Here is a 27906-nt window from a genome sequence, read left to right as displayed (position 1 = left end):
TTGAGCGCCGATCGAACTGAGTCTGCTTCGACATTTTTTTTTTTTGTTTTTAGATTTCCTACATCGCTGGAACTTTATTTTCTTTATCTGATTTCGATCTCGACCCCAATCTGCATTAATGCATCATATCTCCTCCTCGTTATGCTCCGTATTTGAACTGTGGTATAGTGTTCCTGTTTAGGAATAGCGTGTGTTTTCCACCGCTGTGCGTGTTCTATGCCGACGTAGGGTGTGGAAATATCCAAAGGCAGCGAGCCCGACAAATATTCTTCTCTCGGATGACAGTAGCATCGAAGCAATCTTGGATTGGGAATCGGCCTGGATTTTACCCCAAGTTTTGGATTCCCCTGAAGCCGTATCGGAGTGGAGGATTCAAACCTTGATATTGCAGATGATTCCCGCCACGATTGGACGGATCGTTTTGGATCAAAACTCTCTGACGTGGGGGTTACGCTGGATAATAGCCATGTGGAATGGCAGAAGTCTTTTGATTCTTACTTTCTTTGATGTCAATGAGCTTCGTGAAGCTACTTCGTGAGGTCCTTCGGCATGACACATCTCAATATAAACATCAGCAGGGGATGTATACGATCATACCCGACTCCGAACATTGACCTTCCCCGGTCAATTATACTCCGCAGAGTTGGCCAGATATAAGGCGAGGAAATCCGAATGGACTTCTTGGTCGTAACTTGTCCCTGTTTGGTTTCACAGAAAATAACTAGATCCGATCTGAAATCAGTCCCGAAGCCATACCCAGGCTCCCGGTGCATCATAGTAGTAGTATCTATACTCCATGTCCAGACTAAACTCAAAGGAGACAAGAACCGGAACACCCGCGCTGACGTAAGGCCACGGCGGGCGGTGACGGGTCCCCCCATTGCTTAGACAAAGTAAAGTATAGCATAGCTGTCCAGAACATCTCCAATTCCCGCCCACGCGATCGCTGGCCTGAATCTTCAATCTTCTTCCCTTTCCTCTCCTCCTGTTGCGTTGATCCTGTTTATCCGCTATCGATGTCCCTCTGACAAACTTATTGGCTTCTACTTTCGGCTTTCTGTCCAGGACATCGGGCTTCTCGCCCGCCTCTGCTGCCATGAGGCTTGCCGCATATACTGGGGTAAGTGGCACGCATGGTTCGGTTCGCATTTAATGGAAAACTGACCCTGCCTCACTCTACAGGTCTCAGTGGCCCTAGCCACAGGTGTCTTTCTAAAGGCGCTTCATCAGAGGGCGAACTTCTACTCGGCCTGCGTTTACCTTTCTCAAAGCAGTGCCAATCTTATGGTAGGTCGCCGCCGCGTGCGCTCTTCTAATGATCTCTGCGCCTACAGACTACTTGAGAGGATATCGTCTAACGGATGCAGATCCTGACAAATGTCTGTCTGTTGGCAGTCGGCTTCCTTCTTTTTTGGCTTCAGCGTCTCCTGTACGGCCCTTTGCGACCCATCGAAACCGAACAGTTGTATGAAAAGGCATGGTTCGCCGTTACGGAAACCTGTCTGGCCATGACCATATTCCGGGGGGAGCTGGGGGGCTGGTTTTTGGTCATGTTCGTCTGTCTACTTGTCGGAAAGGTTTGGGGCTGGATTGGCGAAGGCCGCGTGGAATACCTGGAACAGCAACCCCGGCCAACCCTCGTCTGTTCCATACTCGCCTGGCGACTTCACTGCTCCTCGCGGTTCTGTTCAATTCTTTCATGCTAAAGTATTGTGTTCGGACGGTCCTTGAGCAAGCACGCCCTGACATGATGGTCATGTTCGGCTTCGAGTTCGCCATCCTCACCATCCTATCGAGTTCGACCGCCGCCAGGTACTCAATTTCTCTGGTAGAGATCTATGTTACTCATCAACAGCTGAAGGCCAGGGTGGAGGAGCGTCGTCAGGAGATTCGAGCTGAGAGACAGGAGGCTATTCGTCGGAGTGCGCAGGCAGGAGAACTCTCTCCTCCCACTAACTTACCCGATGAAAACGACATCAATGAGATGGAACTTGATGTCCCAGGATGGGAGGAAAAAGGCCGCTGGGTTTTCTATCTCGATCTGCTTACGGATTTCTTGAAGCTGACCGTGTATCTCTCGTTCTTTGCCATCCTCTTCACGTTCTACGGGCTGCCGATTCATATCCTGCGCGACGTAGTGGTGACGATTCGTTCCTTCGGTCGAAGAATCATGGATTTCCTTCGCTACCGCAATGCTACTCGTGATATGAACGAGCGGTATCCAGATGCGACCGCGGAGGAAATCGCACGGGAAGAAGTCTGCATTATTTGCCGGGAGGAGATGGCACAGTGGCAGCAACCCGCGGACGGAGTTGGGCCAACAAGAGGACGGGTTTCCGAGAGACTCCGCCCGAAGAAGCTCCCTTGCGGTCACATCTTGCATTTCGCCTGCCTTCGCAGCTGGCTGGAAAGACAGCAAAACTGTCCAACCTGTCGACGCCCAGTTGTCGCGCCGCCTCGTCACCGCGGCCAGCCAGGGGCGGGGGTAAATGACGGACAAGGCAACGGGGGTGCTGGGGGCCTACAAGGTGGCCCTGCTGGGAATCAGCCTCCCGGGAGAAATGCAGCTGCTGATGGCTTACCAAGAGCTCGTGTATACCAATTTGGGCCCTTCCGGATTGGGTTCGGCGCGGGCCGAGGAGACATGTTCCACAATCTTCATCAGCAAATTCACCAAGGCAATGCTCCCTTGCAGCCAGCAAATAATGGCAACCCTGGCGCGAGACAGATCGGGTTTGGTTTTGGCTTCGGACGTCCACCACCACCACCACCTACCGTCCACCCTTCGCCGGCCCCAGCGCCCGTCTCTGATATGCAAAGCCACCTTTCCCAACTGGAACAGCAGATTATGCAGGAGATTAACAATCTCCGGATCACTGCGGATCAACTCCACCTGGTCCGCTTGTTACAGACCGAACTTCAGCGGCTTCGGAGTCTCCAGAATCCCCAGGCAAATCCCCTCGATTTGCCGAACATTTTATCGCAGAACCCTACCATTCCTTCGCCATCTACAATAACAACGACTCGCCGACAATTTGTATCGGACCTGAGAGCACCGGCCATGACGGCTGGCGATACACGACTACCGGAAGGACTTAGCCTTCCTCCGGGCTGGTCCCTTCTTCCCCTCCACTCAGCGGAACAGGGCTCGAGTGGGGCGGTAAGCGTGACGCCCACACCAACTGTTCCTGTGGCAGCTCCGCCAGTACAGACGCCTGACGGCAGTTCCGAGTCCCAGACGCCCGCGTTGGCAGAGAACAGTGTGAATGAAAGCCAGGATGAGCAGGGTCCTAGCCAGGTGGATTCGGGTTCTCGTACCCTGCCTGGTTGGGGTTCAGCAATGGCGCCAACCACTGCTGCGACGGACGATGCTGAGCCAGCGTCGGAGCAATGGACAGAAGTGACAACTGAGAGACAACCTGAGAAGTCCAGCTCTCTATCCGTTGGACATGGTGAGGGTGTCCATCATAGTGAGGATGGTGTGGTAGAAGACAGCTCATCGTCATCACCATCGAAGGGCAAAGCACGGGTGGCAACGGTAGAGGACGTCGGGGATGATGAGACATGACATGGGATTCCCTTCTAGAGTTTTTCGTTTTCTTTTCTTTTCTTTTTTTTTCTTTCTGTATACTTTGCAAGTACTGTACTCCCCACTATCCATTTGCCCGATGCATTTGTCTTATCAAATTTGGGAAACAAGCGTTCAACGGCGTTCTTAGCGAGGCAGAAAGATCATACCCGGGTTGTCTGTGTATTCGAAGTTCTAGGCGATGGGACTCATGCCTGGTGATTCCCCCCTTTTGTCATGTTGGAATCCATTTAGCATAGCCATCTGATCGAGATTGTGGAGGAGATCTGTTTCCTCTGTCGGGTGGACGGATGTCTCTACATGCATGTACTCGTCTGTACATAGTCGTGGCAGCAATTGACCTCGCCCGATCCTCCTTTTCTATATGCGATGCAATCAAGGTGTATATGTATATCATCTGACATCGATGGGATGTTCTGGTGACAAGTTTCTAAGATTAGATGGATATTACGAATTCTGAATAGATTATAGTTTGATATACCATTTAAATCGACTTGCAGAATAAGAATAGCAACCAATCACATTCCGATGCCGACATTCTGTAACGCATCTTATCTGTCAACGTCTTGTTGTACAATTCACGGTGGGGCTCCCAGAAAAGACAAAAAAAGAAGAACCGTTGCAGGGTCGGTCGGATTAAATTAAAGTTGAAATGTGTTACGCGCTTACTCTCCAGGGGGAAACATGGTCATTGGTCCTGCGTTCATGTAACCACAGTCGCGGATCGGCTTCATCACCGCTGACGACAACATCTCCGCCTTCCGTCCCCCCAGTCTTCCCCGTCCGCTGCTTACTCTTGAGATTAGTACTAGTACTTGAACATACCACTGCTGATGCCCTCGGCCGGATGAATATCTTTATCGGAGCGGAGCTCCTTTCCTTTGTTTCACTTTAGTTCCCTCTTGCTGCGTGGCTGTGGCTTGGCTTCTTTCCCTTTTCTTCTTGGCCCCTGACGCCGCGAGACATACAAATAACAGAATTACTCTCGCGGACGGATCCATTCACCGTTCCATGAAGCGTCACTTCCTCAGCTGATTGTGAGTTCTCTCGGCCTGGGATTTCCCAAAGGCGCCCGCAATCGCTTGCCCAGGTCTTTCTCGCACAGGAGCCTTTGCGGATGAAGTGGTCGGTTCATTTTTGCAAGACAGCCTGCCCTGCTGAACGCCGATTCTAACTGTCTTTCCCATGAATTGCTGTAGCAAACTACTATTTAGTCTTCCGACTGGCGTATCTCTTCACAACCGCATCTCATGATTTTCTCACGGCGCGCGATTCCGCTCCTCGGTCTCGCCTTCTTTATCGTCTTCCTATACACGGTCAGCAGTCTTTCCCGGCAATGGCGGAATATGCCACAGGTTGTTGGCCTGGGCGACCTGGTTGGGACCCCGTATCCAACGGCGTCGGGCTATGTAAACGTTTCCGGGGTGGTTGATAAGCCGTCGAGAGAGCCTTACGCGCCTCGGCCCCATTATGTGCCTGGTGTTCCTAAACCTCCCGGGTCAACATATACTAAGGCCTTGGTGGTGCCCCAAGCTGGTCTTGAAGACACAGAATGGATTCAATTTGAAATTCCCGAGTGGCAGCCTGCCGTCTACGTGGTTGACGATCCCTCGGCGCCTTTGCACCCTCCCAAGAACAAGGGCCATGAGGTTATAGTGTATCTGAGCTATATTATTGACCACTACGATAAACTACCCGACATTATTGCCTTCATGCACTCACATCAGTTCGCTTGGCATAATGACGAAATCTTCAACGGTAATGCCGCCGAGATGCTGCAACGTCTAAACCCCGCGCGGGTGGTCCGAGAAGGGTTCATGAACTTGCGTTGTACATGGGCACCTGGCTGTCCTGATTGGCTACATCCAGGCACATTGGAAGCAGACGAACAGAAGCAAGAAGAAACCATGCTGGCCAGGTCGTGGGGCGAAATCTTCCCGGATGACCCAATTCCCGATGTCCTCGCACAGCCATGCTGTGCCCAATTTGTCGTTTCGCGCGAGCGCATTCTCGCTATCCCGAAAGCGCGCTTCGTTTACTATCGTGACTGGATTCTTCGAACGGAACTGAGTGACTATATCTCTGGCCGAATCTGGGAATATCTGTGGCATGTCGTGTTTACGGGTCAAAATGTCGTCTGTCCCAAGGAGCACGTCTGTTATTGCGATGGCTACGGAATTTGCTTTGGCGGCGAGGAGGAATACGACAAATTCCGAAAATTACATTCGGAGAAGGGAGAGTTGGAGGAAGACCTCAAGGCCTGGCGCGGAGATGCAGAGGCCATCGAAATCGAGCGAATCGTAGGCACCCTAGGCGAACAAAGCCACGTCTCAGTGCCCGATCCGGGCAGAGATACTGAGCTGGAGCAGCTAATTGTCGAAAAGGAACGGACAATCGAGGAGATGCTACGCAACGCCACAAAGCGCGGAGAGGACCCAAGAGCGAGAGCGTTAGAGGCAGGCAGACTATGGAGGGAAGGAGATGGGTTCTAAACGGCTCACGACTGCACCAAATACTCATAACTTACGGCCTCGCTTACCGGTGAATGGTCTTACGCAGGCTTATGAAGACTTTGGACATTGCCTCGGTCCCGGTGGTCTTTTAATTTCCCCATACATGATATACACTCACGCTCACGCCCACGCCCGCAGCCATAGACTTACCTTCTTGTTTATATTTCTGCATTATGGTTTCGAGACCGTGTGGCTTTCGTGCCCTCCTCAATGCTGCTTAGTTTTACCCTTCGTTCGAAATATTTGGGATTGGACACTTAGATTGTTTGAGGCTTAAGTGATCTATATTGTTGCCATTTGTCCCAAAAAATGTGCTGATACCTACTCCAATTGCAGTTTGGCTGGTTCCAAATGGATATGGATATGAGCAGAGAAAATCCACATTATTTTTTTCTATTTTTACACTTTGTCACTTAGATTACTTTTCTTTTCTTTTCTTTTCTTTTCTTTTTTTTTTGGAATGCCCATTCCCCAGGAATCAATTGACACATTCCATCATCACGTAGTAAGTAACCAGAGTAACCCATGGTTGTGGTCACGTGATATATCCGGCGGTTGACGACTTTACAAGAGTTTGCACTGTCTGCCCATCCTTCAAACCGCGCAAACAACGTCATCTAGGCCGAAGCAAGCGATCTGATTGATTAACTTATCGCGAATCGCGCGAACTCATTCGGATAGACGTACTGGAGTGTTCTGCCTCCGTATCTTCGTCTGTCTTCTTGGACGACGAGATTTGGCTTTGCGCCCGCTTCACGGAAGCTCCGGGCTCATTGGCGAGTCTTGTTTTTCTTGCGTGCCAAGGGACTGCGCGCAGTTCTTCGCTGAGCGTATTCATTTCAACCGGTCTATGCCACTTACTTCTAGGTAGCTATTGCCTTTAGGTGCTGACAAGGACGGTTGAATGTTTCAAGCGACAGGCCTTTAGTTCTAGTGCGGTTCTATTTGAGCGCCAAAAACAAAATCCTCCGCACCAGCCCACCGCCATCCTTCGCGCGTCGCGTGGTTATAGTGATTTAAATTGATACCAGTTCTCACGCTCTCCAGACTCGATTTTCTTCTCAACTCCTCCTCTGGTACGTAGACAAGACCTTCATTGTGGCTGTCTACGCCAAAATTGCTGTCATGACGTCTTCTGCCTCCCATCACCAACATCCTTCGTCTTCAGTCGCTGAATTTTCTGCTCACCAAACCGCTCCTTCCTCCAACATCGACCCGAACGGTAACATCGCCACGAGTGGCTATGCGCCAAATGAAAGTCAACTTGCTGGGCTGGTAGAGGCTGCTACTGCAGCAGCTGGTCAAGACGTATCGCCGGAATGGGCCGCCGCCGCCGCAGTCGCCGCCGCCGCTGGTGCTGCCGGCCATCAGCATCATCTAGATGGCTACCCCTCGGATATGCATATCGAGGATGATAGCTTTGCAGATGCAGGTTTTGGGACAGGGCTGGGCGCTGGAAGACAGTTACGAGCTCCAGGGCCATCCGCCAACGAACACAGTCAGCCTTCCGGACTGTCAAGAACTGTGTCAAAGAAGAGAAAAAGAGATGGCCCACTTGACCCAGCCTTAACAGCATCCGGACCTGGTGGTCATCAGCAGCAGCCGCATCAGCACAATACGCATCATTATGGTGGTGAAAGTCTAGATATCCGGTCTGCGCCTCCCCAGTCCTTATCGGAAGCGCGCGCGGTTGGTTTACATTCCGCAGCAGCTTTGTTCCGCCAACCCTCGAGCAACAAGAAATACACACGACCACCCATGTCGAGGCTTTTCTCTTCACTGGAACTATCACCAGAAAACTTCCTACATTTACAAGCCGCTGCCAAGCATATATGCTAGATGATAAGCATCCAGAACGACGTGAGTGTGTCGGTCAACGTGGCAAGGGGGACACGGAAATGGTTAAATTGAGACTTTGGAATTGTGTGCGCCACTTTCTCGAAATTGAAGGGCATGGTGAACGCTTTTTCGGTGAAAATGTAGTCAACGAGGGCATGGGCCCCAGGACCTATGTATGGCCGCGGGACCAGCAGAAAATCATTGCACTTGTCATTCCACTGCTGCGGCGTATGGTCACCAACGAACGACAGAGGCAATATGCCGTCGAGACGAGGAAAGGGGGTGGATCAGAGGAACGACGACGAAGGAAAACTGAAGACAGCCTCCAGAATATGAATAGTGCTAGTCCCCCGAAGTTCCCTGTTGAGGAACAACTCCAGATGCATGCACAACATCATCCTCCCGAAGGGTATGCGCCAACCCACCCCGAGTTGGGGGCGACTTCCCAAGACATGGAGCTGGGCCTGACAGATCTTCTTCCCGACAGCTATCCAGCTGACTGGAATGCCATCTCCAAAACGTACGAAACCTACAATCAGAACTACGAGCTCGACAACCTGTGGTATCTCTCAGGCCTACAGCAGCCGGATTGGCGTGGGTTAGTAGCTGCTGTTGACAGCCATTACCAGGTCATTCACAACGGCGGTTTTGATTGCCCTTCACCATGTGAGGATGAGAATATCAACCATATCTTACATGCAAACTCCGTGTCGTGTTTACGGTGGAGGGTTGGTGGGGATCGAAATCAAGTTGCCAGGAATGAGTTGTATGTTGCCATACTCCCATGACCACCTTCCTTGGTATATAACATGAAACTCACTCCTTTATAGTGCCAGCAGTATCACCCGTGACCTTTCTCGCATTATCCGGGATAATATTGCAACGAAGCATGGCGTGCAAACGTCAACCGACGACCACGCGTCCATGCACCCATCAAATTTTCCACCCCTCCCCGCGGGTCTAACTATGCCAAACCCGCCGACAACCTCTCAAGCGCCGATATCTTTGCGAATCAATATCATGCAGAACGGTAAACGTGTCCTTCCGCGGGTAGATCTTCCTGCAGGACACTGTCAGGACCTTGAGACTTTGAAACAGCTACTCTGCCGTCGATTCGCGGGCCAGTTGCCAGGTCTACCTTCTGACCCATCGCTGGACCCTGCAGCCTGGGTGTCTTCAGTTGGCTGGAGATTCAGAGTCTGGTTGCCCGAGGGCTTGACTCCTGTCCAGAATGACGGCGACTGGACGATCGCAATCCTCTCTGCCGGTAACGTAGACTGGATGGACGGTGATCTACGAGTTCTTGTAGAGCTGGAGAGCACCTCTTAGTAGTGTCTCCCATTTGCTGGGTAGCCACAACACCGTATTCTTCTCTTTTCTCCTTCCTATCTAGGGTCGAACAACAGATCTGCCTTCTCACATCCCACGGCCTGTCTTCCCTGGAGGATACGAGCATTAATAATCTTCTCCTATCTTTGTTCTGGGAATTCTTCTCCTTCTACCTCCTTTTACCTTCTCTCTACCTTTTTCTCCTCACTCCGCTTTGCATATAAATATCTCTACCTACTCCTCCTCATTTCGGTGAACGTTGACTCTTTTTTTTTTTCGGTTCATACCCTTTTGATGCCCATTACGGACATGACTTATCAGGATGAGACATGATGTAAGTGTATGCTGGCATTAGTTGCATTTAGGAGGTAGAATAGTGCTTTTTAATCCGACGTGTCTAGTATGATCTGAAGTATAGTCTGAAGGCAATGCGACTTCTGATGTGCCTCAATAAATAATTTTTCAGTAAAAGATGAATTTAAAAGAGCAACCAGAACTTCAGAAGAAATTTTTTTTCTCTTGCTTTTCTACAGATGGAGGTTGGGTGATTGCATCCGCAACCCTTGTACGAGTGAGTACATTTATATTTCTCTTACATGAAGTCTTTCGTCGATAATTACCATTAACCTTTGCTCCTCGAATTAGCATATCTGTTGTTATTGTACAGTACCAGTTTTTAATTTTCATTGTTATTTTTCTCCTTATATTTCGCTAAATATCTTAATTGCTCTAGATATTTTGGGGGTTGGTGATGGTAACCCTCTCCCAACCTTTTGCCCTAACTATAACTAGGAAAGCCTTTATTTACTCAATTCGTACAATAGGGAAGGTGTGATACAATAAAACCATACTGTTCATATTTGGAAGGGCTGATTATGCCGACATCTGCTACCTAAGTATATGTTATAGGATATAGACCGACGTGTTGTGAGATGTGTAACTAGCTCCGCTCATGACTGGCGGTTACTAGCTGCTGGCTGACCCAGACAGCGGGTCTCACAGTTTTAGAATACCAGTGGAGTGGTCACTGTTTAAGAAAACAGGTTCCAACGCTGAGTAGCGTTTACCAGTTCTTTCTGTACTGTGTGTGATGCATTCGATAGGCTGTTCACAACCTAGAATGCAGTTTATATTGCTCCGTACCCTTGTGACCATGGCGGTACACCATCTCAAAGACCACAATGGCACATTTCGGAGGAAGCTTCGAGCCATCGCCTTTGAGCTCATGAGTGAGCTAAAAAATGGGTAGTAGCACTGGGAGCCCCGCCGATCTATTGCATGAATACAAGCCTTGTGAATATTGGTGAGTGCTTGCTTTAGCTATTGGCGGGCGTTGTCGCACTGTCTTCGTCATCGACCACTCCCAGCCGAGCTTTCTTAGCTCTGCGCTTCATCTCCCGTTTCGAGAGCGGCTTTTCGGTCTCCACTACAGATGCTTTCCTCTTGAGAGTGTCGCTGTTGCTCTCGGATTGAGGGGTGTCGTTTTGCTTGGACGCTGCGCCTTTTTGTTTAGACGCAGACTTGTCGGTCTTCGGCTTTGGCTTTTCTCCACCGTCAATGACATCAATAATTCCACGCCAGCTCGTGCGCTTCAACTTCGCCAGCGCAACCGTTTTTCTCGCCTCCTCGCAAATAGCCTCCTTGCCGCGCTCTTGTGACAGGCCCCAGACGCATGCCAGATTAATCACATCCCATGGTGCCCGGACACCCAGAGCCTTCCTGGCCTCACTGGAGATAATGATTCCTCTTCCGCGTGTTGCGCGGATCAGTGACATAGCATTACCGATGAGGTTGCGCCGGGCGTCGGCGCCGCTCCCCGTGACGCCCGGTCCGTAGCAGATTTCAAAGCGAATTCCTCGTGCGATAGCGGCAGAGAGCATTTTAAACTTGAAGTGGTATGGCTGCCGCACGGAGAGATCTAAGGAAATCACGTCGCATTCCAGATTGGTGCACGCATTCAGCAGGGCCTTTTCATTGGCAGGGCGGATCGCTACTAGATCATACGCCTGGGTGAGGCTGGTAAGTCGCTGGTTTTGCGTGGGGTCGGAGAGTGGTAAGTTCACGCGGGAGAGTAGCGTCAGGCCCTTGGGAACATTGGTGGGAACCGGTGGGGAAGTAGGATTTGAAGGAAGCTTTCCGTTGAGGGTTTGCGAAAGGGCGATCGTCGTGTAACCGACTGGGAGTCAGGTCAGCTTCCTGGCAAGGTGGTCATCTCCAACATTGGTCGTGTGGCCGGGAAAAATGACATACGTTCTGCAAGAAAGCTTAAAGTTGGAGAGATCTCGGGATCGTCTGGGCCGTACGGCACGTTGAGATCGTAAAACATTGTGCCTGTTTAGCTTTAAAAGCTTCAGCCAAGCCGGGCGTTTGGAATCGTCGTCCAAATGGTGTTTCTTTTGGATCCGCTTCTGGTGCGCGAGAAGTATATCTTGGAACCTGTCCGAGAAAGGAAATCAGAAAATCGCCCCGCGTCAATAGCTTCTCCGAACTCCGGTCTAGCCTGATCGATAGCACTGCCACGTGACCCGTGAAAGGCGGAGCGAGACTCTTAGCCCATTCTGATCATCCACCTCTGATATATAGAATAGACTCTCCCTCTGGTTCATCGTTGTTCGGGGCGATAGCACGGCTGCACTGTTTGGACGGGTTTCTTAGCTCCTAGTCTTGCAGCTGTTGTTGTCTGTCCTTCAATTCGGATATTTGGTCGCGACTATTCCCTCACCACTACTCCCCTCTACCCCGCCGCATTTTATCTTCGACATCCGATTGTGGGCGGTCTCGAAATCTGCTTGTCAGCCGCCATCACCATGGCGCGCGTTTATGCCGATGTTAACGAGCATATGCCTCGGTCCTACTGGGATTATGACAGTGTAAACATCTCTTGGGGTGTTCTAGAGAACTATGAAGTGGTCCGCAAGATAGGTAAGGCGCAACACCGGGATCTCTCCGCTGTCCCCTGAACCACACCGATATGGTTGTCGCGGGGTTAGGGGGTCGGTGCATGATGATGATGATTCATGTTAACAATCGCTACTATAGGCCGTGGAAAGTACTCGGAGGTCTTTGAGGGCATCAATGTTGTCAACTACCAGAAGTGTGTCATCAAGGTCCTCAAACCAGTCAAGAAGAAGAAGATCAAGCGTGAGATCAAGATTCTTCAAAATCTGGCAGGTGGTCCCAACGTGGTAGCTTTGCTGGATGTGGTCCGCGATAGTCAGAGCAAGACCCCGAGTCTGGTTTTCGAGTATGTGAACAATACCGACTTCCGCACACTCTATCCGCGATTCTCCGACTACGATGTCCGCTACTATATCTATGAGCTCCTCAAGGCGTTGGACTTCTGCCATAGCAAGGGTATCATGCATCGCGATGTGAAGCCTCACAATGTCATGATCGACCATGAGAAGCGCAAGGTGAGTTTTGACGGCTGGATTGATGTATATACATATACTGACCCATCTCTAGCTGCGTCTTATCGATTGGGGTCTTGCCGAATTTTATCACAAGGGCACTGAGTATAACGTCCGTGTTGCCTCTAGATACTTTAAGGGCCCTGAGTTGCTCGTTGACTTCCAGGAATACGACTATTCTCTGGACATGTGGTCACTCGGTGCCATGTTCGCATCTATGATCTTCCGCAAGGAACCTTTCTTCCACGGAAACAGCAACTCGGACCAACTGGTGAAGATCGCCAAGGTCCTCGGTACTGAAGAGCTCTTCGAGTACTTGGATAAATATGAAATTGAACTGGACCCTCAATATGATGAGATTCTTTCCCGTTTCCCCCGCAAGGCCTGGCATACCTTCGTCAACGCCGAGAATCAGCGTTTCGTCTCTGACGAGGCCATTGATTTCCTAGACAAACTTCTCAGATACGATCATGCGGTAAGGCTCACAGATCTCCGTTCCATAACATATCACTGACTGTCGTCTAGGAACGTCTTACCGCACAGGAGGCCATGGCTCACCCTTACTTCGATCCTGTCCGGCCAGAAGTGCAAGCCCAGAACAATAGGGGATTGTAAACATAAACCGCAAGCGCGCACCAGAGCCTTATAGCTATTATACACCGAACCTTCGGGTTTACTGCTTAGCGCCCTCCGCGATTATTTGACAATCTGCTGCTGCTGATAAACATCGATTGGTTTACATTTTGAGTGCCTTGGGTTGAGATAAGGGGATGAGTTTATTACAAGAAAGAACTACAAACGGCGACATAACAGATGGTTGTTGCGTCGCTCTGGACAAGAAAACACTGAGAGCGCCATGGATGCGATGAGTTATGCCATATGGACGGAGACGACGATGATGAAAACAGATGACATACACCTAATACGATGGGCCCCCGAGCCCATCTCAGCTCATTACTCTTGGCGCACCAAGTGAGTGGCTTCATCGATGGTATTTAGAGTGGGATCAACGGATTTTACTGCTTGTGTCTTCTGCACGAGCATGGCTATTTCACAGTCTTGTGCAGTTTCTCCCTTTCCCCCCCTTTTTCCTCGTAACTGTTGGTTGGACTGTTTTCGATGGGGATTTTCATTCTTCGCTACGATTCTTGCATTTTGAACTTTGTCACTTCCACCCTTTGATCATATTTCCCGTGTGCACATCCTTACTTACTGCGTCATTGAAAGGCGTGAGGGTCTACATAGTTTGGTGCTTTATGAACCTGGGCTTTCCTTTTCCTTTCAGGAGACTATTGAATGCATTGTGGAATAGTTCCGTCCCACTTGATATCTTGAGCGCAGAGGTTATATAGATGGCGCGGGCCTGGGAAGAATCCGGGAGCTAGGTCGCCGGAGAACAATAAACAATCCTCGTCTCGATCGGATCTGGACCGAGAGCAGCATTCCTGCCGTAGCAAACGACTGTAGTCGGCCGCCACGCCGTCACTGGACGGTGGCATCACGTGACGTGACTCATGGGCGATGGCATAAAAACGGAGCGATGACAAGGTGGAGAGGAAGCGCCAGTGAAGGAAAAAGAGGTCAATTCCGAGGATCCTTGGGGGACTGATTGAACTGCCCGACCCATGCCTCAGGCTTAATCCTACGACAGTACAACCTCCACTGGAACCAATCGTGCTCCACCGGTGGTGTTTTTTTTGGGCCCCGCACTCTTCTTGCAACCTCTGATTCGTTCCGTTCTTTGCTCTGCGCGCCAGGAAATTTAATTGCCCGCATTCGCACAACGAGCGACCCCTCCCCCTCCTTGTTCTCTATCGCCGTTGGAGTCACCGGTGGTCAAGATACTTATCCGACGATTCGTGGCGCGATCGGCGCCTTGGAGATTCCCTCCTCCTATCTATCGATCATTTTCCAGGATGGCCCAGCCTTCTGCCCCTCAGAATCCCAGTAAGTGCTCTTGACTTGGTTCGCCATGACTCATTGCCAGCGAGCTATGGATTAGAAGCTAACGGGATCGTGTGCCATGACAGCTGGTGAGCCCGCGGCTCCCGTGGTTGACACTCCCCCTCAGGCCGATGCCGCTGCTCCTCCTAAGGTGAAGACCGAGAAAGAATGTATGTTCCTTGTCGTCCACGAGCCTATCGCATAAGCGCGGCGCTTGGGTATGGAAACGACTGACACCGGGTCTGACTGTCTAGTGGAGCGCGAGCGTCGCAAGGCTGAGAAGGCGAAGAAGTTCGCCGAGAAGAAGGCCAAGGCAGCAGCGAAGCCCGCCCCTGCCCCCAAGGCCGAGAAGAAGGAGAAGAAGGTCGAGAAGGACAAGACTACCGATGCGTACGACCCCAAGGTCATCGAAGCCGGCCGTTATGAATGGTGGGAGGAGCGTGATCTGTTCAAGCCCGAATTCGGCTCCGACGGCAAGGTCAGACCCGAGGGCTACTTCGTCATTCCTATCCCTCCTCCTAATGTTACCGGATCTCTCCACATGGGTCACGCCCTCACCAATGCCCTCCAAGATACCATGATTCGTTGGCAGCGTATGAAGGGCAAGACCACCCTGTGGTTGCCCGGTATGGACCACGCCGGTATCTCCACCCAGAGCGTCGTCGAGAAGATGCTTTGGAAGAAGGAGAAGAAGACCCGCCACGATTTGGGTCGCGAGGTGTTTACAGACCGCGTGTGGGAATGGAAGCACGAATATCATGCCAACATCAAGAATGCCTTGCGCAGAGTTGGTGGTTCCTTTGATTGGTCTCGCGAGGCCTTCACCATGGACCCTAACCTGTCCGCTGCCGTCACCGAGACTTTCGTTCGCCTGCACGAAGAGGGCATCATCTACCGTGCCAACCGCCTGGTCAACTGGTGTGTGGCTCTGAACACCTCCCTCTCCAACCTGGAAGTCGAGAACAAGGAGGTTGAAGGACGTACCCTGCTGGATGTGCCCGGCTACGAAAAGAAGGTCGAATTCGGTGTTTTGACTCACTTCTGCTATGAGATTGATGGCACCAAGGAGAGGATTGAGATCGCCACTACTCGTCCCGAGACCATGATTGGTGATACCGGTATCGCCGTTCACCCCGATGACAAGCGCTACCAACACCTGATCGGCAAGTTTGCCAGACACCCCTTCGTGGACCGCTTGCTTCCGATCGTTGCAGACACCGATGTCGATCCCGAATTCGGTACCGGTGCCGTCAAGATCACTCCGGCTCACGATTTCAATGATTTTAACCGTGGAAAGGCCCACAACCTCGAGTTCATCTCTGTGATGAACGATAATGGTACCTTTAACAAGAACGGTGGCATCTTTGCCGGTATGAAGCGTTTCGACGCTCGTTACAAGGTCATCGAGCTTCTGAAGGAGAATGGGCTGTATGTCAAGTGGGAGCACAATCCTATGAAGATCCCTCGCTGTGCCAAGTCCAACGATGTTATTGAGCCCATCCTCAAGCCCCAGTGGTGGATGAAGATGGAAAGCCTTGCCAAGCCTGCCATCGAGGCTGTCGAGAAGGGTGACATTGTCATCAAGCCAGAGTCTGCCGAGAAGAGCTACTTCCGCTGGATGAGGAACATCAACGATTGGTGTCTTTCCAGACAGTTGTGGTGGGGTCACCAGGCTCCTGCTTACTTTGTTAAGATCGAGGGCGAGGAAAATGACGACAGTGATGGCAACCTCTGGGTCACCGGCCGTACCGAGGAGGAGGCTCGCAAGAAGGCCGAGGCCAAGTTCCCTGGCAAGAAGTTCGATTTGGTGAGGGATCCTGACGTGCTTGACACCTGGTTCTCCTCTGGACTGTGGCCCTTCTCTACCCTGGGCTGGCCTAACAAGACTCACGACTTTGAGAACTTGTATCCCACCTCCGTTCTCGAGACTGGTTGGGATATTCTTTTCTTCTGGGTCGCCAGAATGATCATGCTGGGTATCAAGTTGACCGGCCAGGTTCCCTTCAGGGAGGTGTACTGCCATTCTCTGATCCGAGACTCGGAGGGCCGTAAGATGTCCAAGTCTTTGGGCAACGTCATTGACCCCATTGATGTTATGGAGGGTATTCAGCTCCAGACGCTGCATGACAAGCTTCTCCTTGGTAACCTTGCCGAGAAGGAGGTTGCTACCGCTACCAAGTATCAGAAGAAGGCTTTCCCCAAGGGTATCCCCGAATGTGGTGCTGACGCTTTGCGTTTTGCCCTTGTGTCTTACACTACCGGAGGATGTTATGTCCAAGACTTTCCTAGCGAAAGATAATTGTCTAACTGTTTACTAGGTGGTGATATTGCATTTGACATTCAGGTTATCCACGGATACCGTCGCTTCTGTAACAAGATCTACCAGGCCACCAAGTATGTCCTCGGCAAGCTGGGTGATGACTTCAAGCCTCAACCTACCGTTTCAAAGACTGGCCGCGAGTCCCTTTCTGAGCGCTGGATCTTGCACAAGTTCAACGCTGCTGCCAAGGAGATTAACGAGGCTTTGGAGCAGCGTGAGTTTAACGTTGTGGCTACTACCGTGTACCAGTACTGGTACGCCCAGCTCTGCGACGTCTTCATTGAGAACTCGAAGTTCCTCCTTGCTCCTGAAGTGCCAGCTGAGGTGCAGGAATCGGCTAAGCAGACTCTCTACACTGCTCTCGAGGGTGCTTTGACCTTGATCCATCCTATCATGCCCTTCGTCACGGAAGAGCTCTGGCAGCGTCTGCCTCGCCGTCCCGACGACAACACCATCTCCATCATGAAGGCCCGGTACCCCGAATACAAGGCTGAGTTTAATGACACCGAGGCTGAAACTGCCTACGAACTCATCCTGAAGACCTCTAGCGCCATCCGTTCGATTCTTGCCCAATATGAAATCAAGACCAAGGGAGACATCATCATCCAGACCTACGATGCCACCAGCCACAAGACGCTCTCGGAAGAACTGACCAGTGTCAAGTCTCTGGGTGGTAAGTTCCTGGGCGATCTCAGCATTCAGGGACCCGAGACTACTACTCGGCCATCGGGTTGCGTGGTGTCTGCTGTTGGCTCTGAGGCTGCTGTCTTCCTCCGCGTGTCCAAGGAGGTCGCTCTTGAACAGGAGGAGAAGGCCAAGGCCAGCCTTGAGAAGGCCCGTGCCGTCGTGACTCGCCAGAACAACCTCATGAGCAGCGCTGCATGGAAGGAGAAGGCTAAGCCTGAGGTACGCGAGATGGAAGAGAAGAAACTCAAGGATGCTGAGAGCGAGACTGCTCGTTTGGAAGAACAGATTCGTGAATTTGAGAAGCTGCGGCTAGAGTAAAGAGTAGATGAGCTCTGCATATAGTTAGTACCCCTATAAAAGGTGAATTCAAGACTGTTCAAACAATTATTCTATCTTGTATTTTGTATTTCTCCAAGGTATACACCGTTTCCTGGGCAACGCCTTTCGGGTCGTTGAGGTTCTGTACTAATGCTTGCCGACCTTCTCGTAGGATCTTAATCGCAAGCTATTATTCAAGCAAGATCCTTCAGGAGACTGGACGCATAGCTTGAGAGATCGAGTTCCCCCCCCCCCATATGAGGCTGGGTGCTAATAAGCTTATCGATAAGAGACGCCAAGACCTTTCCGCCAAAACTTTTCGTTCCGCCTTTTTCTAATTTTTGATCCTCACTAGAGATCAGCCGCTGAGCAGGCACCATCTGGAAGTTTTTCCACCGAGAAGCCATATTTCAAGATGATGCTCAGAGAAGTGTAAGCCTTGCCAAATATCCCTGTAAGAGTATGTGTATGACGTGGGAATGCTGACCGGTGAAAATCTCTGCGACAGAAAACCCAAGAATCCGCGCACGGCGCGAATTCTCAAAGCCAAAGAACCCCAGCTCATCGAAGGAGCCAAGCGCACACTGTTACTGCACGGCTCGAAATGTCCGACACCGCTCCACACGGTCCTTAAAACTTTCCACTCCCTGACCCGGCCAAACTCGATCCTGTTCCACAAGAAGAATGAGAATATTCACCCGTTCGAAAGTGCAGAGAACCTTGAGTTCTTGGCCGATAAGAACGACTGCGGTATGGTGCTGTTCGGCAGCAGCACTAAGAAGAGACCAAACTGCGTGACTATGGCTCGGGTTTTCAATGCCAAGCTACTCGATATGTGTGAATTGTTGTTGCTGCCCAGCCCGGATGGAGACCAGGTTCCCTCGATGAACAACCTCACCATGAACGTTGGTATGGGATTACGGCCCCTGCTGCTTTTCTCCGGCACCCCCTGGGATGATCCTACGTCGTCGGCGCATGTCATGCTGAAGAGCATGTTCATGGATATGTTCAAGGGCGAAACCACGGATAAGATTGATGTGGAGGGCTTGCAATATGCGCTCATGGTTGGTGCTGAGGAACCCACCGATGGCTTGTCGCCTGTTGTTCATCTGCGGTGGTACAAGATCAAGACGAAGCGCAGTGGACACAAGCTCCCACGGGTGGAGTTGGAGGAGATCGGTCCCAAGTTTGACTTCAAAGTTGGACGTATCCAGGAGGCGCCTCGGGATGTCATGAAGGAGGCGATGAAGCAAGGCAAGCGGCCTAACGAGGAGATTAAGATGAAGAAGAACATCGGCATGGATTCTATTGGTGATAAGGTCGGTCGCGTGCACTTGACCAAGCAAGATCTGGGCGGATTACAGACGAGGAAGATGAAGGGTCTGAAGCGGCGTGCCGGCATGGAGTCGGATGAGGAGGATGCCGATATGATGGATGTGGATGAGGTCTCGGAGGACGAGGGACGGAAGAGGACCAAGACGGCTTAAAAATGTATTCATTTGATGAAGTTCCCTCTTTTTCTATCACGCACGAGGCGTTACAGGCGGATTGGTTTCTCTGTTGACTATGCCGAGCAATATAGCTGCTTCTCTATAAACCCCGTTTGATGTTGTTCATGTGTATAGACCTGCGCTACTGCTCCCTACAAGTGAAATAAAAGTTCGAGCACAACCACTGGTAGCATCTAGCCCTCAAGTCTACGTACTGTATAGATCGTATGTATGCCTGACTGCCTTAGGACTTGTGCGTGATCAGCAGGCGCCCACGTGACCAGTGACGTTTTTGGGGGGATTCGGCGCATGCTCACATGCCGAGGGATCTTTTTGCATTTGCGCGGATGGGAAGATGTCCTTAATTGCCGCCCTCCCCACCTTCCTGTGGTCCTGGCTTTTTAATTACTATCTTTTCTTTGGGCTCCAAGAGGATACTTCCATTCTTCCTCGTATGACCCCCCCAAATGATCCGAAACACATCGAGTGATCTCCGTCGGTGAAACTGTCCCATATCGACCTGTGCTGCTCATCCGATCGGCCTGCCGAGGTCCCCGACGAGTCACTATGGATGCCCTCATGGTAGGATGAGATGTTCCTTTACTACCCTTCAGTCGCCGTTCATGCCTTTCTAATCGCTGTATAGTCCCGTTTAGATACTATTGTCACCAACCCCGACCTTGCACCTATTCTCGCGCTACTTAAGACCGTTCGTAATGGCGCAGTGTACGGCGCAAAAGTGCGGTTTCCGCATGCTTTGGTGTATGTCCAACCTGGGAGAAAATTAGATTCCACTGGGAACTATAGCTGATATGTTGATGTATTTCCTTACAGGATGATTTTTCTCTTTCGTTCTGGAACGTAAGCGATCCCTTTTCGGTATGACTGTCATACCAGTCCGTGTGCTGATATACTCTATAGCTTCCGAGAAAAAACAAAGCTTGTCCTGAAAGCCACACGCCAGCATGCCCGGAACCTCGCGACCTTTGCTTTCATATACAAGAGCTCTATGCTCGTGCTGCGAAATGTGAACCCTTCTGGAGTCGGAAAGGAGGGACGGTTTGACAGCTTCTTTGCCGGCCTGCTGGGAGGGTATGCCGTGTTCGGCCGGAACAAGACAAGCATCACCCAACAGGTATGGACTATGAACACCATAACAGGGAGGAACCTGAGCTAACATAGACCATGATAGATCGTTATTTACGTTTTTGCCCGTGTGCTGCTGGCTCTTGCCAAACTGTCCGTGCAACCGAACATGCACCCCCTATCGTCCCTGATAACCCCCGGTACTCGAGCCGACATAGAGAAACACGCATGGCCAGCCTTTGCCAGTTTGAGCTGGGCTATGGTTATGTACATCTTCCGCTGGCACCCGGACACCCTCATGTCGAGTTTGAAGAGTAGCATGGTTTACATGTATGGCCTTTTCTCCTCCTTTTTCTTTTTTCTTTTCCCCAGATTGACCCTTACTGATGCTCCTTAGCTATTCCGACTGCGATCACTGGGATTCATTCCGCAACTTTATGATCCACAACAAATAGACGACGACCTTGCATCAGTGTGCGATTTCTCTTGAGCGGCTGGGTCAGCAATTTTACTTCGGCGTATAGATGGCGCTTGTGTGTTTTTCTTTCTTGTTGATTTTTCCTCTGTATTATCTTTATGTTTGGATGGGCTGGACTAAGATATCCTACTTAACAGTGGTGCTGCCCACCGTGGGCAGCCCGAGTAAGCTGCTGAATGATGCAAGCCCTCCCGCAGGCGGATGGGGGAGTTGATGCTGCCAGGGCGATGGGCTCAATGATTGTAGATAGGCTAGAGTAATAAAGCCATACCGGAGCATTGTGGTGTCTGATACCCTAATGGTGCAGCCGTGTTGCCGTCGTTATGAACCGTCATGCTTTCTCGCAACGCTCCTAGATGCTAGATCTGAGAAAGCTAAAGAACTTCATCCTGCATTCTACTACAGTTGCCGTATGCATTGTTGTTGACCATGTCCGGGTGTCCAGTCTCCGAAGCGTCTACTCCGAGTAAGCCGTGAGTAACCGAGGCTGAGACCCATGAAATGTAATATGAACGAATTCTATATTTCTTCCCCAACCAGGGGTCTATTTGCTCAGTTTGCACATTGCATATCCCATGGTAGATTGTTAGTAGTCTTATTGACACCCATATTGTCTGTCTGTTCTGTAGAACCACCCTTCCACACCTCACAACTTGCTCCTAGGCTCTACCAACCTCTCCACCTCGGCAAACTGATAATAAAAGTCCAAACTCTTCGCATTCAAAAGCGTCCCCGAGGGCTTGATCTTCTTCCCCGAGACAATCTGCTTCACGGGCAACTCCACTTTCTTGAGGTTAACCGTCGTCTACACCCTCATTAGCCTGCGCTCGCACACCGTCGCCCAGAGGAAGACAACTTACCGGAATCTCAGGCGTCTGGAAGACATACTTCGGGACATGTCTCGCACTGAGAGCCTTCCGAATCGCCTCCTTGACCCGTCCCACCAACTGCGGCGTGAATTCGCGCCCCGGTCGCATGAGCAGGAACAGCATCACCGATTCATCGGGATCCTGGGGTCGTCGCTGGCCCACGCAGATTGAGTCTGCGATTTCATCGGCGAACCGTGTGTCGATTACGTTGTAGATCTCGGCGGACCCGAACCGGATTCCGGAGGGGTTTAGCACTCCGTCTGAGCGGCCGAGGAAGAAGATTTGCTTGGTGATCGGGTGGATGCTGATGAAGTCGCCGTGGGTCCAGACGTCTTTCTGGTTGTTAGTATGCCGGGACACACCTGAGAGAAGAGTGGGAGCGCTTACTGTCAAACCGGGCAAAGTAGGAGTCGAAATACTTCTGGGGTCCGTCGTCGCCCAGGAACTTCACCGGCATGGTTGGGAATGCTGCCGTGGCGACGATTTCGCCCGGTACGCCGTCTGGAACTGCCGTCCCCTTGACGCCAGACGCTCCTTCGTCCGCTTGGTCGAAGGCTGCAATGGGGAGACCCAGACTGGGTCCCTGGCAGCCGCCCACGTACAGAGGCGTCAGGGGGTTTTCGAGGCCGAAGCATGCGGCCAGGTCGGTCCCTCCGGAGATGTTGGCTAGCTGCGTGTGAGCCGGGAAGCCCTCGTCGTAGAACCATTCGAACAAGGACTCCGACAGCACCATGCCGGTACTAGTGACAATGGAGAGGTTGGAGAGGTCCGCGATGTCCTTCGGCTGGACCTCGTTCTTTCGAAGCTCCTGCAGATACCGCGGCGAAGTACCGAAGTGCGTCACTTTGTACTCGCCCAGCAATCGGATGAGGAATTTCACGTCAGGCAGGAAGGGACTTCCGTCATATAAGATGGGTTTCCCACCGAACATCAGCCCCGCGATGGCAGACAGGTACATGATCCATCCCGTAGTCGTGTACTGTAGCACGACAGATTCCGGACCATGGAGCCTATGTAGCCGGGCCTCTTTACTGCCGTTGAGGATATATCCACCGACGCCATGAACAATGGGCTTCGGCTTCCCCGTAGTCCCAGACGAGTACACGACCAGGAAGGGATCCCGGAACCCAATGCGGACAAACGCCAGCTGATCGGACGGTGCCTGGGCCAGGAAGGTCGCCAGCGACTGCGTCTGAGGCATACCACTCAGATCAGCCGCAACCGCAAACCGAGGCACAGCAACCACACCCCGGAACTCCTGGACACCACCCAGCCCACCAACAATATCCCTAATCTTGGGCCGCAGATCAATCCGCTTCCCGTTATAAACCGCAGCGTCGTCCACAAACACCCACTTCGGCTGGAGCTGCAGCAACCGATCCAGAATCCCCTTGACCCCGGTATCAGTCGACGCCGACGAGAATAGCGCCCCGAGCGCCGTCGTTGCCAGCAGCACGACCAACGTATCGATGCTGTTACTCGCGACCACCGCGACCCGATCGCCCTTGACAACACCCGCTGCCTTCAAGGCCTGGGTTAACCGCCCTGTTCTCTGTCGCAGTTCGCGCCAGGTGATGCTAATCGGGGACTCGGAGCCGCCCTCGCGGATCTGTGTCAGGGCGACTTTGCCGTCTTCTTTGTTTGTGGTTGTGATTTTCAGATCGCCATTGGGGGCCCGCTCGCCAGTGAAGAGCATGTTCTCGGCGAAGTTGAGACGGATGCCCTCGAACCAGGTCGGCACGCTGTCTATGCGGGCCGATTCGTCGACGACGGTGGTGTAGGTGCCTTCGTGGATGATGGGGAAGTAGTCCCAGCAGAAGGCCCAGAAGGCGGCGCGGTGGTTGATGGACCATTGGTAGAGGTGGTGGAATGTCTGTCAATGGTTAGATTGGCTGTGTACGGTTTCTTGGGCGTGAGAATTGTAGAACCTACGGGGAATCGGAGGCCCTTCTCAGCTTCTAGCTGTTGTTTAAAGGCCCACATCTCGGTGGACTGCGGGTTGGCGTGTTCCCACAGTTTGCGGGGAAGCGCGGAGGACGGGGAAGCCATGGCTGCAATGGATGTATGAATGACACCGTCGAGAGAGATGAATAGATCAATTGAATCTTCGCTCGAAAAGGTCTTCAACCTGCCCAGATCATCATGGCGATTCACATAGGACTATTTATACGTAGACAGGCACATACTCTGATTGCGCCTCGGCTATCGATCGGGTTATGCGGAGATGCGGGGGGAACTTCCACTGCTTATTCCCACCAGCGTAAACCCTATTTCGACTGGATGGGACTGCGATTGGATGCTAGTGGGTGAATCTGGAGCTGTCAAGAGGCGCTGGCAGGATTTCCTATAGCTATTTACCCGAGCTGCCAGTACCGAATCAGTCATTCAGCGGCAGTGCTGGCTAGGGTTGTTGGTGGCCTTGAGGCTCGGTAGTACTTGTGTCTGTCGACCTTGCGTGGACGCTGCCCCTATCTGTGAGATCAAATGAAGGAGGGAATATTAACCAGAGAATACTATGTACCTTGGGGCTTGGAGAGGGGTCTTTTGTTTGCTACTATCGTGTAGCTAGCGTGAGACCAGTTCTTTTCGTCTCTCTGTCTTGTTTTGGTACCGGTGGTATCCTGCGATAGCCCCTGGTGGCTTGGTGTTGATGGAGAATAGGTGAGGATTGAGTTGAAGATGATGCGACAGCTATACAATATGTCCGACCATACCATCTGCTATGCAATCTAAGCCCAATACCAAGCTCTCTGTCAACAGGAACCGGCCCAGCAGCAAGCCAGTAAACAAGGTGAACCACTTGAAGAACACGCCGGTCTTGGCAAGTTGGGGATTAGGGCATACTTTCCGCATCCGGTAATCGATTTGGAGACATGGTCGACCGGATTTGTAAGAGCTACCCCCAAGCCCTCTGGGTCTTGTTGTGCTCCTAGATGGGTACTCAAATTCTGGTTTGCTATCTTAAGATGATTAACAATCCCGCAATTGCAAGATAGGACGAAATCTCAACATACTCTGTACATACACAGAACAACCAAAAAGATACATAACCCGAGTCCCCATTCCTCACCCCACCCAACACGAACATATTCCTCGCCATGTCGACGCAGCTTTTCGAGCCTCTGCGCGTCGGCAACCTGACCCTAAACCACCGGGTGGTCATGGCGCCCCTGACTCGACTACGCGCCGACGAACACCACGTCCCCCTCCCCATGTCCACCAACTACTATGCCCAGCGCGCCTCCGTCCCCGGGACGCTGATCATCGCCGAAGCCACTCTCATCTCCGCCGCCGCAGGAGGCGTGCCCCACGCGCCGGGCCTTTTCACAGACGCCCAGATCCAAGCGTGGAAGAAGATCACCGACGCCGTGCACGCCAAGGGGAGCTATATCTACTGCCAACTGATAGCGCTGGGGCGCGCAGCCGACCCGTCGACTCTGAGAAAGGAAGGGGGGTTCGAAGTCTCCGCGCCGAGTGCCATCGCCATGCAAGATGGGGCGACGGTTCCGCAGGCGCTCAGCGAGGAAGAGATCCGGGGATTCATTCGGGACTTTGCAGCCGCGGGTAGGAATGCCATTTTGGCGGGATTCGACGGCGTCGAGGTCCACGGCGCCAATGGATACCTGGTGGACCAGTTCCTGCAGGATGTCAGCAATCAGCGGACGGACCAGTGGGGCGGGAGTATTGAGAACCGGGCACGGTTCGGGGTTGAGGTTGCGAAAGCGCTCGTGGAGGCTGTGGGTGCGGACCGCGTGGGGTTTCGGATCAGTCCCTGGAATACCTGGCAGGGCATGAAGATGGCGGATCCGGCGCCGCAGTTCTCGTACCTGGTGCGGCGGCTGAAGGAGCTGGGACTGGCGTATCTGCATGCGATTGAGTCGCGGGTTATCAATAATGTGGATTGTGAGAAGCGGGAGGACTTGCAGCCTTTCCTGGAGATCTGGGGTCGTGCGACCCCGGTGCTGCTCGCTGGGGGTTATACACCCGACAATGTGCGCCAGGCCGTGGAGGAGGAGTATCAGGGTTATAATGTGGCTGTCGTCTTTGGGAGGCATTTCTTGGCTAATCCGGACTTGCCGTTTCGCTTGCAGCATGGCATTCCCCTGCAGAAGTATGATCGGGATACGTTTTATACGCCCATGCAGTGTCATGGCTACGCGGACTATCCTTTTAGTTCGGAGTTTCGGACACGTGTGAAGAATTAGTTAGTCTGCGTGTTGGGATGTATTATGGTTTACCAGGGGGGATTGTTTGTATGATATAGAAAGTTTGGTATATGAGTATATTATGGTTGATCTTAGTCTGTAGTTTATGATACAGCATGCTCCGTAGACTCTACATGCTCACTCGGGTCAGATTCTTTGGGTTTCTTGCCAACTTCCAGAAATTCGCTACGGCCAAAAACACACCCCGAGCGCTGAGACAAGGCAAGCAAACAAGCTTGTCGTAGCTGGTGACTTGGTCCTGTGTCATCTGAACTTGGCTTGTCATCCGTCCTCCATGATAGATTCCACGACTTTGGTATTAAGCAAAGTATCAAGTAGGACCTACGCGAATCGTCTGTTGCAAGCTCGACTTCACCATCGAATAGAATAGACGCGGCCCGGTTTTCATCGAGACGGGAAACAGCCCAAGCTGATTCATAATGATGTAAAAGCCGGCCTCTGCGGATGAGCCAGCCAGGGTCAGACTGGGGACAAACCGCTTCCAGGAAAGGGAACACAGAATTTAGCGTAGGCATGGAAAAGTCTAGCGCGAATAGTTAGTTGTACGCCCGAAAGGATTGCAGGAGAAACAGACCATCTGGGCGATGGCAAACTTTGAATATAATCAACTCCAGCGACTCCTTCTCCACGTCCAGCGACTGCCAGAGCGCATCGTCAACGGTGTCCTCTGAACTCAGGTGGATAAGATGAGAACGGAAATCGCGGGTGCTGGCTCTGAGCACGCGTATTAGTCCTGGTCTAGAAAAGGTCCGGCTGATTTCCTACCGTTCTTCAATCTCCATGCCAACACGCTTACGTTCGCACTCTGCTATGTTTCTCAACGGCCGAGGCTTGCCACGATTTATCCGGAAAGGCCATCTGGAAGAGACTGTGTACGCCTCGGAGAAGTCATATAAGACTGTATCATAAAAGTCACCAGGAAGTCTAAAATGCCAGTCCTGGACGTCTCCGTGAGTGACCCCCAGTCGATGCAAGGCATCCAGGCGACGGAGGCGGTCGTTCAGCAAAGAGCGATACCAGTCGCGCTCAAACGAGCTGAAGGGCAGCTTCGCAAGTACCTCCAAGGAGCCTTCTGGCAATTGAGAGGTACGCCCAGCAAGAATACGCCGAGAATGCAACTTCGGTACGATGGCTTCCAGCACGACGGCTCGCTGATGAACATATCCTGACAAGAACCTATCTCTTTGCATGTCGGTAACTACACCATGGAATCTAGGGAAATATGTTCTTTCCCCGCGGGAACAGAATCGGTCAATCTGGGTATATGCCCGAGCTTCTCGGACGAATCTATCAAACTCGCGCACGGCATCGTCTATCATCTGGGGGATCTGGCGCTTCGACACCCCGAGCCGGTAAAGCTGAGACGCGGCCTCCCTCTTTGTATAGTCGGGAAACTACAATGGGATGAATTCTTAGTATAGCGCACAGCTAAGGGACCAACTGACCACTTTGCCTGCGTATTTTCTATGTCCATTGTTCAGAAGCCAGAGAACTTGTATCCTGGTCTCGTCTATCGGTCTTGTTTTATCGGCCAGGCCTCGTAGTTTCCAATCTTCATCTCGAGAACAGAAAGGTCGGAACGGTTGATCGTCCTTGATTTCGTTCACGAACTCTGGAGGGTTGCCAGAGAAGAAAAGGTTTATCCAGGAGTTTTCTCCCTCCATAATAATCGTGGACAGATGCTCTGATGCTTTGATAACTCGACGATGAATCGGTGAATTTGTTGGGTAAGAGTTCCATGTAAGAAGGGAGCTGTCGGCACCCTGTCCCAGGCTCCCAGCACACCGCTTAGGCAGCGTTTAGGCTAC

General features: G+C 51.8%; 11 protein-coding genes across 11 annotated transcripts; 8 read left to right on the top strand and 3 right to left on the bottom strand.

The window, feature by feature from the left end:
• Positions 1-1096: 1096 nt before the first annotated feature.
• Positions 1097-3568, top strand: hrdA (E3 ubiquitin-protein ligase HRD1; the record flags this gene model as incomplete). Its single annotated transcript, XM_022537147.1, has 4 exons — positions 1097-1120; positions 1183-1287; positions 1368-1640; positions 1709-3568. 4 exons carry the CDS (start codon positions 1097-1099, stop codon positions 3566-3568), a joined length of 2262 nt encoding a protein of 753 aa, XP_022384624.1.
• A 1271-nt stretch (positions 3569-4839) lies between these two features.
• On the top strand, positions 4840-6081 carry ABOM_010018 (DUF3431 domain-containing protein; the record flags this gene model as incomplete). Its single annotated transcript, XM_022537146.1, has 1 exon — positions 4840-6081. One exon carries the CDS (start codon positions 4840-4842, stop codon positions 6079-6081), a length of 1242 nt encoding a protein of 413 aa, XP_022384625.1.
• A 1146-nt stretch (positions 6082-7227) lies between these two features.
• On the top strand, positions 7228-9270 carry ABOM_010017 (uncharacterized protein; the record flags this gene model as incomplete). The annotated part of the gene is made up of 3 exons (XM_022537145.1): positions 7228-7754; positions 7811-8707; positions 8772-9270. The coding sequence occupies 3 exons, from the start codon at positions 7228-7230 to the stop codon at positions 9268-9270; spliced, it is 1923 nt and encodes a 640-aa protein (XP_022384632.1).
• A 1316-nt stretch (positions 9271-10586) lies between these two features.
• Positions 10587-11596, bottom strand: ABOM_010016 (ribonuclease P subunit p30 family protein; the record flags this gene model as incomplete). The annotated part of the gene is made up of 2 exons (XM_022537144.1): positions 10587-11446; positions 11521-11596. The coding sequence occupies 2 exons, from the start codon at positions 11594-11596 to the stop codon at positions 10587-10589; spliced, it is 936 nt and encodes a 311-aa protein (XP_022384633.1).
• A 481-nt stretch (positions 11597-12077) lies between these two features.
• On the top strand, positions 12078-13295 carry ABOM_010015 (casein kinase II subunit alpha/alpha'; the record flags this gene model as incomplete). The annotated part of the gene is made up of 4 exons (XM_022537143.1): positions 12078-12192; positions 12310-12683; positions 12736-13155; positions 13206-13295. The coding sequence occupies 4 exons, from the start codon at positions 12078-12080 to the stop codon at positions 13293-13295; spliced, it is 999 nt and encodes a 332-aa protein (XP_022384630.1).
• A 1301-nt stretch (positions 13296-14596) lies between these two features.
• Positions 14597-17949, top strand: ABOM_010014 (valine--tRNA ligase; the record flags this gene model as incomplete). Its single annotated transcript, XM_022537142.1, has 4 exons — positions 14597-14627; positions 14711-14794; positions 14879-16891; positions 16943-17949. The coding sequence occupies 4 exons, from the start codon at positions 14597-14599 to the stop codon at positions 17947-17949; spliced, it is 3135 nt and encodes a 1044-aa protein (XP_022384631.1).
• A 415-nt stretch (positions 17950-18364) lies between these two features.
• Positions 18365-19436, top strand: ABOM_010013 (rRNA-binding ribosome biosynthesis protein RPF2; the record flags this gene model as incomplete). The annotated part of the gene is made up of 2 exons (XM_022537141.1): positions 18365-18381; positions 18458-19436. The coding sequence occupies 2 exons, from the start codon at positions 18365-18367 to the stop codon at positions 19434-19436; spliced, it is 996 nt and encodes a 331-aa protein (XP_022384628.1).
• Positions 19437-20006: 570 nt separating this feature from the next.
• On the top strand, positions 20007-20980 carry ABOM_010012 (Tim17/Tim22/Tim23/Pmp24 family protein; the record flags this gene model as incomplete). Its single annotated transcript, XM_022537140.1, has 6 exons — positions 20007-20021; positions 20086-20201; positions 20274-20300; positions 20361-20574; positions 20632-20855; positions 20923-20980. 6 exons carry the CDS (start codon positions 20007-20009, stop codon positions 20978-20980), a joined length of 654 nt encoding a protein of 217 aa, XP_022384629.1.
• A 669-nt stretch (positions 20981-21649) lies between these two features.
• ABOM_010011 (acetoacetyl-CoA synthase) lies at positions 21650-23921 on the bottom strand (the record flags this gene model as incomplete). The annotated part of the gene is made up of 4 exons (XM_022537139.1): positions 21650-21808; positions 21864-22204; positions 22260-23745; positions 23805-23921. The coding sequence occupies 4 exons, from the start codon at positions 23919-23921 to the stop codon at positions 21650-21652; spliced, it is 2103 nt and encodes a 700-aa protein (XP_022384626.1).
• Positions 23922-24970: 1049 nt separating this feature from the next.
• ABOM_010010 (alkene reductase) lies at positions 24971-26077 on the top strand (the record flags this gene model as incomplete). The annotated part of the gene is made up of 1 exon (XM_022537138.1): positions 24971-26077. One exon carries the CDS (start codon positions 24971-24973, stop codon positions 26075-26077), a length of 1107 nt encoding a protein of 368 aa, XP_022384627.1.
• A 104-nt stretch (positions 26078-26181) lies between these two features.
• Positions 26182-27762, bottom strand: ABOM_010009 (uncharacterized protein; the record flags this gene model as incomplete). Its single annotated transcript, XM_022537137.1, has 4 exons — positions 26182-26621; positions 26673-26812; positions 26864-27492; positions 27544-27762. 4 exons carry the CDS (start codon positions 27760-27762, stop codon positions 26182-26184), a joined length of 1428 nt encoding a protein of 475 aa, XP_022384611.1.
• Positions 27763-27906: the final 144 nt, after the last annotated feature.

This window comes from Aspergillus bombycis (genome assembly GCF_001792695.1).
Source record: "Aspergillus bombycis strain NRRL26010 chromosome Unknown contig00127, whole genome shotgun sequence".
NCBI lineage: Eukaryota > Fungi > Ascomycota > Eurotiomycetes > Eurotiales > Aspergillaceae > Aspergillus > Aspergillus bombycis.
Note: the sequence above shows the minus strand (reverse complement) of the source record. Positions and strands in the feature narration are given on the sequence as shown.